Source organism: Vulpes lagopus, chromosome 2 (genome assembly GCF_018345385.1).
Source record: "Vulpes lagopus strain Blue_001 chromosome 2, ASM1834538v1, whole genome shotgun sequence".
NCBI lineage: Eukaryota > Metazoa > Chordata > Mammalia > Carnivora > Canidae > Vulpes > Vulpes lagopus.
The window spans coordinates 126,582,456-126,595,498 of NC_054825.1; the positions used below are offsets into that span (position 1 = coordinate 126,582,456).

Below are 13,043 nucleotides of genomic sequence, written 5' to 3' on the forward strand. Positions count from 1 at the left end.
TACACAAACCTTTTAAAAATCTGTTAAAAATCAAATTCTGTAAGACTAACCCTTGTGCCTATCACAGATATTAAGCAATCAAGTAAGTCTATGTATCCATAGATTCTTGTGACATTATAATATCAGATTCAACTCTAGAAATAGGATTCACATGAATAAAAGATTTCTTTTTGTCTGTTCTGTAAATCATTCTATTCCCCTTACCTACAACATTGTTTGGCACCGACACATATGTGCTGAATGAATGAGTAAAAAAAACGTGCTTTGTCTCAAACGAGTTAGAAGAAAATGAAAATGTCATGTCCTAGAAAACAATGTCATTAGATAAAAAGTTTTATACAAAAAGACGAAAGCGATCCTTCCATACTGATACATGGTATTTTGCTGTTTTAATACGCACATGTAATTACCAAGCAGTAAATGAACGCGTGAGAGGGAGAGGGTGCCTGCCCTGGAAGTTCACACAATGACCCAAAAAATCACTTAAGGGACATAAAGACCTTTCCTCCTTGTCTTTCCTGTCGTGCCTCCAGAATCAGTTGCACCTGATCTTCGGGAGCCGGAGTTCTCAGAGGCAGCAAGTACAAATTCCCCTTTCCTGGAAGGAGCTCCGTGTCCACAGGGCGCTCCGCTTCCTTTCCTGTCAGATAAATAAGCCTCCTGACAGACGCTGGAGCGACCTGGAGCGACCTGGAGCGACCTGCCCGTGCCCCCGGCGGCCAGTCGGGCCCCTCCACCTCCGGGGCCGCCCCAGGCGCCGGCGCCCCGTGGTCCCCCGTGGTCCCCCGTGGTCCCCCGCCGCCGCCCTCCGGCTGCCCCCACCTCCCCGCGCCTCCTCCCGCGCTTCCGCAAAGGCCTCGGGCGCCTCAGGCCCGGCCATCTCCGCCGCGCACCCGCCCACCCGGCCGGAGCCGTCCGCAGGCCGCCGCGCCCAGGACAACACCAGGACACAGCGCGTCCTCCCAGGCCCGAGAGACGCCGGGCAACGGGCGCGCCCAGAGACCCGCAGGGGCGCAGAGCTCTGCGGGGAAGGCCCGGCCATGGACCCCGCCCCCCCAGGGCTCGAACGACATCGCCGCCACAGAGCCCGTCCTCGCTCCGGGAGCGCCTCGGGAAGGGCGGACGCGGGGCCACCCCGGGGCACCGAAAGGGACGGCGCCCTCGTGCCCCAGGCCACGGAAGCCCCGAGCAGCGAGCACGAAGCGGCAGGGCAGGACCCACCCCCTGCGGGGTCACCGCCCGCAGCCAGGGCCCAGGGCACAGCCGGGTACGCGATGCCTCAGCTCGCTGCCGCCTCAGTCCTGAGATCGAGCCCCCCCGCTCCACGGGCAGCACGCTCAGCACGGGGTCTGCGCGAGGTTCTCTCTCCCAGCCCCTCCTGTCTTCTCTCTAAAACAAATAAACCTTTATTTAATAAAAAAAAAAAAAAAAGGGCAGCATTGCCTTAAGATAGGCCCCCAACTGAAAAAACTTCCACCTAGTAGGCCCCCCACCCCAAAAAAGTCCACTCATTCAACAGAAATGTACGGAGTTCCGAATCTGGGAATTAGAGATTTAACAACGACCAGGAGTTTTATTTTTCCCAAAAAAGGTTAAAAGAATTCTCTAGAAAGTGTTTATGCGTGTTTCCAAGAGTCCTGCAATATTCCAAGGTCAATTCAAGTTTCTGCTGATACCCGATCAAGTAGTTTATTCAAAACTGCCAGGACTTGAAATATTTTCAGGGAAGGCGAAGTGAAAATTCTGCACTGTGACTTCTATCATGAGCGCCTAAGCAAAATGCAAACACCCCCCCTGTGAAGTATACTTATTTGGTAACTGCAAAGATAATTTCAAAAGATCTAACCAAAAATGACAACAGATAACAGGATACCAGTATTCCAACATATCTATGAACTACATATCAGAGTTTGTTTTTTTATTTATGACATGGAGAGCGCACAAGCAGGCAGAGGAAGCAGCAGGCTCCCAGCTGAGCAGAGCATGATGTGGGGCTCAACCCCAGGACTCTGGGATCATGACCTGAGCGGAAGGCAGATGCTTAACCCACTGAGCCACCCAGGGGCCCCAGATATCGGAGTTTAAACGTCAGCAGTTACCACTCATGAAGTAGATCTGCCCTTCGTTGCTACTTTAAACAAAGCAACGAAAGCCAATCACCAACTCACGTTACCAACTTCTCTAGAACACCAGAATTACGGACACTTTCTAAGAATGAATACCTGTTTCTAAAGAGTATTCCCACCGAGGGAAAAGCAATCATGAGGCTCCTTCAAAAAGTATAAGGTAAACATGTCCTTCACAACACAGGCAAAGGGGCTTCCTGCTCCGTGGAAGGAACCCATTTCCCTTTCGGAGACTCCCTGATCATGTGTCACTAAGGGCCTGGCGCATCCCTCAGTGTGACACTGCTGCTCTCCAGAGAACAATGAAATAAAAATACTCCATTGTCTCAAGCTCAGGACATACTAGACGATACAAAAAGTTGACTCTAACTGGTTTATTATTTTAAAGGGGAAAATGGTAAGTAAACATGCAGGATGAAAAACTGTTCAATCTGGCCCAGTCCTTTGAATACTAACCACTACACCAAGGACATGTCCCTCAGCAGTGCGGCCCTCAGACAACAGAACCTGTGTCCCCCTAATCAGAAGAAAAGGTTACGTAGTATGTAAATCCTGCACCGGGTTATCTAGTCATATGCTAGGTTATATCCAGGGCATATCACCTACTATAGGTACACGCAGATTTGCACACATATTTTTCTCTTCATTACTCTCCAACCATATTTAAGTAATCAAGAGACACAAATGTTATAAATAATAATCACTTAAAGGAACATTTCTCACTCCAAAATAATCTGCACTTGTTGTATCTTGATTTCTTGTGTCTCCCATTCTCCACATGTCCTGTCAAAGTCTTGTTGCACTCCTGAATGGCCAAATTACTGAGGGCACCATCCCACTGCTCAGCTCGGCTCCAGTGCTGCGAAGTAAAGAAGGATCTAGTTCTCTCTCAAGTTCTGATCAGCTGCTCTCATCAGAGAGCAAACTTTTCAACCTTCCCTTCCATCGCTGAAACTCATTGGTGATAACACTGGAGAGAGAATGCCAGAGGGAGAAAGAAAACCTAACACCTTCCACGTTTACATGAGTATTTTCCTCCCCGGTATCTCCCTTTGGCATCTCTCTCTCTCCTTTCGGAAATTCTGGTAAGGAAATACAAAACCGTATCCCCTTATGACTTATGCACCCCCTTTGGGGCGGGGGGCTATCCTAGGGAAGAGCATCAAGTGAACGCTATGGCCTCTATTTGCTTAGGACTGAAAAGCTGAACAGCTTAGTGTTATTTTGCAAAAATCTGAATATATCACTCCACCCCTCTCCCCACTGAGCACTGATGAAAAGACATTGTTATTAGCAAATTCCCCTAGTCAAATTCTGGAGAATGGCCTGGGTAAACAGTACATTAATCACTGTCCTTTCAAAAGCTAAATTTACATTCTACAATTTCATCCTATGGAAATAAATTTTTAAAAACATGCAGAAAGGATTAGAGCGATCACTGCTCTATTTTTAAATTGTCAAGTTAATTCCAGAAATTAAAAGGGCATTTCCCTCTATGGCATCCTGATTCACATGTCAAAAAATGACTTAGATTTTATACATTTACTTTGGAAACTTGGAGATGCGTGTCAAATTACAAACCAACTGCATAAACATTCCAGTGACATTTAACTGCTACCAAACTGCTAAACGTTGATCTTTAATAGGACACGGCCGTTAGTGTCACACCACCTACAAGTCTGAACCAAGATTTGACTGTTCTGAGCCCTTTAGCCAACAGTGAAATCCTCAGGGGAGGATCTATTTTGGTTTTTCTTTTCCAGGCGGCACCCCCAAACCCAATGAGGATAACAGGTGGATTGCGGCCATCCACAAACACATGTTCTCTCTCTCTCACACACACACACACACACACACACATACACACACACTATTCAGAACCATTGTTTGCAGTTCTTAAACTACTTTAACAAAAGGCTGAGGGCCCTACTAAGAAGAGTAAGGACTCAACTATCAGTGGCTCCAGATGAGAGGCTGAGAGAGAAGGGATGTTCTGGACGGCAAAGCCAACAAGAGGCAAAGGCGGCCGGAAGCACTGAGAGACTGCAGGCCCTGACCCTGTCGGCTAGGCAGTGCTGCCCCTCACAGCATGATGGGGCTCACTGACCCTCCCTGTTGTGCGGACCTCCTGGTCTCACCAATGCCTTCCCATCCCCTGGTTTTAAAGCATTTATAAGCAACTTTTGTAGCAGGTGCTCCATAAATTCCAAAACTACATCAGCAGACTTCTACTGAAAGTATTTCTCCACTGCCTAATAGCCAGAATCTCTTGTGTAACTGTCTATCTTCAAAAAGCAGAAAGTTACTGACAAGTCATTTTTATATAAGCTTTCCTTTGTATGGTAATAAGATCAAAGTAAAATATGCAGCCTCCCCTGTATATTTTAGGTCCTCAAATAGTACCTCTTTAAGATGTGCTGCATTTCTAAATAGGCAATTTCTCAAGCACTTACCTCAGTATTAAATAATTTCCTTAATCTGAATCATTTATATAACGACTCCACCAGACTCATCTTGTAAAAATGCCCTTGTCGTCAAACATAATTACATGTATTCAGCAACAGCTGCTAATAAATTAAATGACATCCTTCACCTAGAGGTGCCAAAGGCTATAACTAATTAAAAAGTTTATAAGAATGGTAGAGAATATTAAAATGTAGCACGATGTTAAATACCTACTAGGTACCAAGTAGACATCTCTCAAAATGACTGAACTGTTGGTTTAAGTACCTACAGAGCAGATTTACCCAGGGCACCTGGCTAGCTCAGTCAGTGGAACATGTGGCTCTTGATCTTGGGGTTTAAGTCTGAGCCCCATGTCGGGTATAGAGATTACTTAAAAATAGAGTTTAAAAAAAAAAAAAAAGCAGATTTACCCAAATGTCCACTTAGACTAATGGACAGAAAAGTAAGCAAACAGGTATGAAAAAGAAAACGTACCAAGATTAAACAAACAGACGTACGAAAGTAAGCTACTTAAAAGTAACAGCAATGGGCAAAAACAAAAAAATGCCATAGAAGAGACTGACTAGGTACCAAAATCACGCCAAAATAATCAGACATGCATATATTAAGTTCAACAGATCTGTGCCAAGAAGCAGATTAAGAGGACACATGCTAAATTCTAAGGACTCAAATCAGCTGACTTAATTAACTGGAAATTTTACTAATTACAAATTAAATCCAACTCTTGGCCAATGTTACACTTCAAAACTTCATGATTTCCTCACTCAATTCTTCCATTACACGAATTGACACCAAAAAAAGAAAATAATTTATGAACATAATAACTGAAAATTCAGTAACTGTAAACATTTATTACCAAAACAGTAAATAAATAATCCAACCCAGGAGTGACTAATTACATTCTCTAAAATGAACCATGGAAATTATGAGTGTCTTCTCCAGGACTTTGACTGTGAAGCTCTACTATGTCTTCTATCTCAGCATTTCTCCAGTGGAAGGCAGTATTTAATGAAGTATACAAATGAAAATCAGAAAAAAATTCTACTCAAGTATTCACGTTGGTAGAAGATACATTTAAATGTCATGAAGTGATTTCTTGAGAAGAGGGCATCATCAAATATGACAAAGGACACTTACTCCAAAGTGATGTGTAAAGGGGAAGAGGAAACAGGCCTATTTCAACTATATACCAAATCTTGAAAGGGCTTCAATTCTGAGAAATATGTCCCTAAAAACACGTCTGAAGACAAAACCACTAGAAGAAATGCTTACCAGATAAACCCTTGACCAAGTTTATGTATCAGTTTCCTGTGCATTACTGTATCAAAAATCACAGAAGAGGTAACAGCCTGGGGTTACAGCACAGTGACCCCTTCCTTTAAAAGGGTTTAGCCGAGGGGCACCTGGGCAGCACAGTCTGCCTCTTGATTTCGGCTCCAGTCGTGATCTCAGGGTCATGAGAGCAAGCCCCACGTCCCTCTGTCCCTCTAGCTCCCTGCTCAGCAGGGAGTCTGCTTGTCCCTCTCCCTTCCCACTATCCCCACCCCCGCCACCCACCCCCCTGCTCACACATGCTCTTTAAAATAAATAAAATCTTAAAAAAATAAATAAATAAAGGGCTTAGCGGAGTAGTTTAGAAAGCTGTGGAACAGAACAAGGGCTTCATCCTTCCTTCATGTTCTTTCAACTATAAAATACAGCCGCACTTACCTCCTACCTCCTTTCAGCTCCTGAGAACGTAAGGGGAGTAAACGAAATAACAATTTTGGTCCATTTGAACAAAGTTGCTTATACAAACCTTACTTTTTTTCTCACAAATCAAAGACTGGTTTGCACAGGTCACAGCATCACAACGGGCCAAAGTAAAAGATCATAAGTGGCACTATGTACTCTACAGAGTATTTTCAGATTCATGCTTTAATCTCAAGAACCAACGGGGCAGGCCGACCTCACCTCAGAGTATTACCGATTAGACCCACCTGCCAGGTTACTAGCCCACGGCAAGGACTCAGGTCTTGAACTTTAAGATCTAAGTTCCATTTACTACATCACTCAATGTCCCAAATCACAGAGAACTTCTATTTGTGAGAAACACACAAGATGTGTTCTTACCCACCTGTCCTGACAAAATAATAACTGTAAAGGTAACAACCTTATACATACACACCGATGCTGAGTCTACTTACCTCATAATGGTGCCTCCTCATTCACGTTACCTTTAAAAATCAAGGGCTAACAACTCAAATTCAAAAACAGGCGAAGGCCTTAGACATTTCTCCAAAGGGGATATACAAATAGCCAATAAACACATGAAAAGATGCTCAACATTAGGGAAATGCAAATCAAAACCATCTTCACACACATTAGGATGGTTATTATAATTTTTTTTAAGGAAAGTAAGTGTAGGGAAAGATGTGGTGTGATTAGAATTGCTGGTGGGAATTTAAAATGCTCTAGCCACTGTGCAAAGACAGCTCGAGGGGTCCTCAAAACTTAAGAATTACTATATGACCCAGAAATTCCTCTTCTAGGCATATACCAGAAAAAACTAAAAGGAGGAACAAAACAAGTATTCATATACCAATATTCATTGCAGTATTACTCTCCATAGCCAAGAGGTAGAAACACAAATGTCCATCAACAGGTAAGCGGGTAAACAAAACGTGGTATAACATACAAGGAATATTGGTCTTAAAAAGGAATGAAATCGCCACTTGCTGTAACAAGGATAAACCTTGAAAACACTACGCCTACTGAAATAAGCCAGATACAAAAGAACAAGTATATTATGATTCCTCTTACATGAAGTATTTAGAATAGGCAAATTCAGATACAAAGCAGAATAAAGGTTATCTGGGGCTGGAGAGGAGGAACAAAGGAGGAGTTATTATTTAATAAGTACAGAGTCTATGTCTGGGATGATAAAAAAAAAAAAAGATCTGGAAATAGGAATGTAGCTGTACAACACTGTGAATGTACTGAATTCTACTAAACTGTACACCACCAAATGGTTAAAACGGTAAGTTCTCTGTATTTTTATTTTATGTATATTTTACCACAATAAAAACAAAACTTCAGGGCTAAATCTACAGTCACCAAAAACTGAAGACATAAGCAAAGAAGCACTAAGTGTTAAAACATCCCCTGATGAATACAGTGAACCATAGAGTCAGCATGTCAACTTCTATTATAAATTGGGTTTCATACTGTTGCCAACTGACATCAGAGATCTGTTTTCCACAAGCAAACAAGAACATGACCTATGGTTTCAGAGCTGCTGGAAACAAACTATGAATTTGGTATCTGAGACCAACGTACCTGGGTGGGTAGAGAGAGATGATATAATCGAACTTATGAGAAGCTAGAAATGAAGAAAATGAAGCTCAGAGTTACCTTTCCATGACCCTACAATCAGTTAATGATAAAATAATGACTAGAACAACTCAGGTCTCTTTCTCCTAAACTAGTGCCTTTTTTTTGTTTTAAAGATTTAATTTATTTATTCATGAGAGACACAAGAGAGAGAGGCAGAGGCAGGCTCCATGCAGGGAGCCCGACGTGGGACTCGATCCCAGGACTCCAGGGACACCCTGGGCCCTAGGCAGCCACCCAGGTGCCCCCTAAACCAGTGCTTTTCTATATTCGGTTTAGTTTGACCATGTTACTTATCCCCCCTCTCAAGATATACATAGCATTCATTTTTAAAAGGCTTATTCAAATGTCCTGAAAGTTGTGTTTCAAAGATCACCCTGTAACTCTTGAATCTACCTCCCTTGAGGGGAACTGGAGAGGGCTCATTCTCATACTCCTGATCACTAAAGAATTAATAAGCTGGCACAATATCCTGTGGAGGTGATTTCAAAAGAACAAAGACTAAACTCAAATCCTAGAAAAATGGAAAATCAATATACCTAAATAGCTTAAGGGTTTCACTTTGCTACCAAGTACAAGGGACAAAAAAGTCTTCACACCTAAATGCCTGACTACAAAAGGATAATCACTGGCACCACCCACATCCGTAATCAAATGTACCTGCACAGCTTAAGCATCCCACCAGCTCGGAAGCGCCCAGTTAAGATGACAAAATCCAACACTCTATTTGAGAAAATCATCTAGAAGCTCACTTTGGTAAAAAAGACCAATCTTTTGCTAATCGCCTAGTTTAGAGAGATTCAAGAGTACTTAAAGATGACAACATACAATACAACGATGAACAAAGCCAGAAAAGACAACGAGCAACTAAAATGCTATTGCAAATTCTCACAGGTAAATAAGTGCACAAAATCTCATTATGGCCACTAAACAAAGAAAATTACAGAACTCTCCTGCCCACAACATTCCACAGAAACTTCAAACACACACCTTTGTCTTCTTCCAAGATCTAGTGCCTAGAGATTTGAGAAAAGCTTTACATATCACCTTCTACTTCCCTGATCTTCAAAATGTGGTCACAAGTGATGGTTCTCCCAAGTGTAGTCACCAAATATTTCCTGAGCTCTAGATGCTAGAGCGGATACAAAGACATCAGTGACCTATTCCCTCTCACCAAGAGCCTTATAATCCAGTGGAAAATAAAAGATGTTTATACGTTAAAAAAAAAAAAAAAAAAAAAAACCTTCACAGTGTAGATGAGTTTGGCTCTGGCATCAGACCAAGCTGAGTTACAACCTCAGTCTTTTAAGACTTAGCTCTCTACACCTGTTACCTCATGGATGATGTGGACAATGCCTGTAGGGTGATTGTGAGGTCAAAATGAAACAAGCAAATGCTTGTGACTCGTGCAAAGCAAGCACTCAAAAGCCAGCAATATCCTTGTTCACTATTATTATTACAACGGAAACACCAATGCAGCCATAACACAATAAAGGGCACCAAAGTGTGGAGACCAGAATAGACTCTCTTACTGAAAGTCTGACAGAAATGCTCGAGTTTAAGTTGCATCTTAAGAGAAAGGTCTTTTGAAAAGTGAACAAAGAGATCTGAGTTGTAACTCGGGTCTGAAGCTAGCTAAAATTTGTTCTGTGGCCTGGGCGGTGGAGGAATAGTGAACATTTTAGGTCTCAGTTTCCTCATCTCTCACTTGAAAAGGCTGAATTAAATTACTGCTAACATGTCCCGGAGCGAACGTCCTGTGATCTGTTGTAGAAGCCTGGTAGGCCAAGTGAAAGAACAGAATCCTAGACACGGTTTACGGAATGGCTTATAGAAATTCAGAGAAATATAGAGCTGTACAAATGACAGGGAAGGATCTTCTTGCTGGAGCGTAGGATCCAACAGGCGTCAGGGGACGAAACGGCTCACTCTGACCCCCTTCCGGTACAAGGGGCTACTAGAGGTTGACACGGAGGGGAGTAGCAGAATACAAGGGCATCTGGCCAATAGGAGAAGGGTGTGATGGAGCAGCAGAGAGCGCGGGACACTCTGAGGGGTGAAGATGAAGGAGGTAACCAACAGCCAGGGGACTGAGTGCATGGAATTCAATGACTCCGGGGTGATGAATGGGAAACAAATGGGAACTCGCCATGCACAAGATTTTCCAATCCCCAAATTCTTGCCCCAAGTCTTTGATTACTTTGAAGCACTGCTTTTAGAAAGGCCCTTTACAGTCTCCAGGTTCTCTGACAGAATCAAACTTTTATTTCTTCCAATTCTAAAATTCTAGGATTCTGATACAACTGATCTGGATTCGGGCCCAGGTTTTTCCTCCCAAAGGTCCCTGGACAATTCTAACATACAACCAGGATTGAGGATCATCGTCTCAGGGAAGAGAAAGAAGACAGGGTACAGAGGCGCCAGGGTGGCCCAGCAGTTAGGCATCTGCCTTCGGGCCAGGATGTGACCCCGGGGTCCTGGGATCAAGTCCCATATCAGGCTCCCCACAAGGACCCTGCTTCTCCCTCTGCCTATGTCTCTGCCCCTCTCTGTGTAGAGAAAAAAATTTTTAAATAAAATTTTAAAAATATATATTTCTTGTATAAAAATAAAACATACACAAAGATACACAAAAACAGTATCAATAAAATGTATGATGGGCTACAGCTACAGGTTACATATGTTTAGGAATCAAAGGTGCATTGAGGGCAGATCTTAATTTTGGTATTTTCTTTTTATTTCTGATTTACCTGACCTCCATTTGTTTTTACTTAAGCAATTTTACCATATATATTCCCTATACAATGCCTCAAATCCTTTGTTACAGTGATGGAGAAAGGAAGTACCTCTCTAGACACACACTGGTATTTCTCCTACAAGAGACACCAAGCCTTTATGGTGTTATAGGGACAATCCAGTATAGATTTCAATTGCACTAATTCACAATTCATTAATATCATGAATGGGGAAAAAAACAAATCAGATTCTTCCAGTAGCTGTTACCATCTGGAAAATTTACAGAATGAACTTTATTACTACCTATGATGATACTCAGTTTCTACAGTTAAAGCAACTTCACATATTTTTTAAAGTCTTGGCCTTTGGGGGAAAAAAATGATGGTCTTCTTTTAGATTCTAAAAATGATCTTATGAGATTATCTTATAAACTAACCATGTCTATCCCTGAAAAGGAATACTTCTAAGTAAAATACAGTATCATCTTTCATTTACTCCAAAACTTAACTCAATGATGAATACAGAATTCCATAGTACTTCTTTCTAAGAGAAGAAATGGTTTTTCAAGACACAATATTTTGTTTTTATTAGCGTAGTATGCAGCTGCATTATTTGTACTTCTGCCCAATATTCAGTAAATGTTCAAAGTATTTAAAAACTGGTAATTTGTATGTAATACTTAACAAAAGAGGCATGTGAGAGACTAGTGAGGGCATAACAATAAAACTGAACCAAATTTATTCTGGAAAAGAACATCTACTAAACTGAAAAGAATGATTGCTCAGGGGGCGACCATTCTCCACATTAAACTCTATAATGGGAAAAGTCAATTTAGAAAAGGAATATGTTTTTTAAAATGTCAGACTGTAACTTCCCAGAGGTTTCGAAGCATGACGTAAATCTTGATGTCCAAAACAGATCTTCACAAATCCAGTTATACACGTAAACTCCTGGTGAAACTTCATCTGTTTACCCAAATCAGAGGAAATAAGGGTGTCTGCACAAAGGAGGCAGCAGCTTATGGATCCAGCATTACGAGGCTGACCCTCCCCATGGGGAATGCTTAGCTGCATTACGTCGTCGGAATAAATGGCAAAGGTTAGGATACAAACCCCTTTTCGTTTCCTGAGGATGGACTTTGTAACCGTGAAATAGTTGAAACTCTTGCTTTTCCAAATTTACAGTCCTTTAACCCATGGCCCAGGAAGCAGACTATGAGAACAGGAAGAAAGTAGTAAAGATGTTGTTCATGACAAAATCTGACAGCATTCACTCGTGAAACATTTTGTTCTGGGGCACCTGGCTGGTTCGGTCTTCTAGAAGAGCACGTGACTCTTGATCTCGGGGTTATGGGTTTGAGCCACACTGGATGTAGAGATTACTTATACTTAAAAGATAGAAAATATTTGTTCCAATAAAAACCAAAGAGTAAAACAACTGTATCGATGGTAAAAAATCATAGAACATAAAATGAGAAAAAACCTTAGCGATCACTAACTTCACCCTGCTTTCCTATATGTTGATGAATTAGGACTTTGGTATCAAGGTTTCACTCTGCTCTGTGGCAATTTTCTGTAACACAGATGCTTCTTTGGGGCTATGGCTAATAAAGATTTGACCCTGTTCTCCAAAGGAAATTTTACTGCCTTTAAAGAAACACATTCCTCGCTTTCAGAGTCTGTTAGGATCATGTCAAAATGACTTAGGCGCCTATTTGAAAGGGCTCCATTGGCCAAAGTTGGGACAATTTGAACAGTAAAAGAATGACTGAACTGAGTGCACCCGATTGAAATACGATGAATATATAAAAATCCACAAGCCAATAATGACACTTAAAAAAGAGAAAGACAAAAAACATGAAATGACAACACTAATGGCTTACTCTAAAATATGGTAAAAGGAAAAAAAAAAATAAAAAAATAAAATATGGTAAAAGGAAAAATTTTATCCTGTACTTCAAATAAAAATTGTATTTCACAGTAATCAAATAGCCCACATTGACGAAGGAAAGCTATTTCTCGGGACGCTTGGGTGGCTCAGTGATTGAGCATCTGCCTTTGGCTCTGGGATCGAGTCCCACATCAGGCTTCCTGCCTGAAGCCTGCTTCTCCCTCTGCCTATGTCTCTGTCTCTCATAAATAAATAAATAAAATCTAAAAAAAAAAAAAAGCTATTTCACACAGAAAAATTGCAAGTTTGTAAAGCTGAATGATAAAACTTGAAAATCCCATTTTAATGTACGATGTACACATACAACTGTACCCTTAAAAATGGTTAAGATGTTTAATGTTATGTGTATTTGATCACAACTCTTTTTTTTTTTTTTTTTTTTTTTTTTTTTTG

The 13,043-nt window shown here is 41.6% G+C and overlaps 2 protein-coding genes across 3 annotated transcripts in view; one reads left to right on the forward strand and one right to left on the reverse strand.

Annotated features, from left to right (window-relative positions):
• EPB41L2 (erythrocyte membrane protein band 4.1 like 2) overlaps positions 1 to 13,043 on the reverse strand; it is a 202,136-nt gene that overhangs the window by 171,176 nt on the left and 17,917 nt on the right. The gene's annotated exons all lie outside the window — the stretch shown is intronic.
• The window catches only part of LOC121478165 (basic proline-rich protein-like), a 42,062-nt gene that overhangs the window by 10,782 nt on the left and 18,237 nt on the right, over positions 1 to 13,043 (forward strand). The window contains exon 2 of the mRNA XM_041733054.1: positions 534 to 1,267. Within this exon, the coding sequence (XP_041588988.1) occupies positions 534 to 1,267 (734 nt within the window). The remainder of the gene's footprint in view (positions 1 to 533; positions 1,268 to 13,043) is intronic.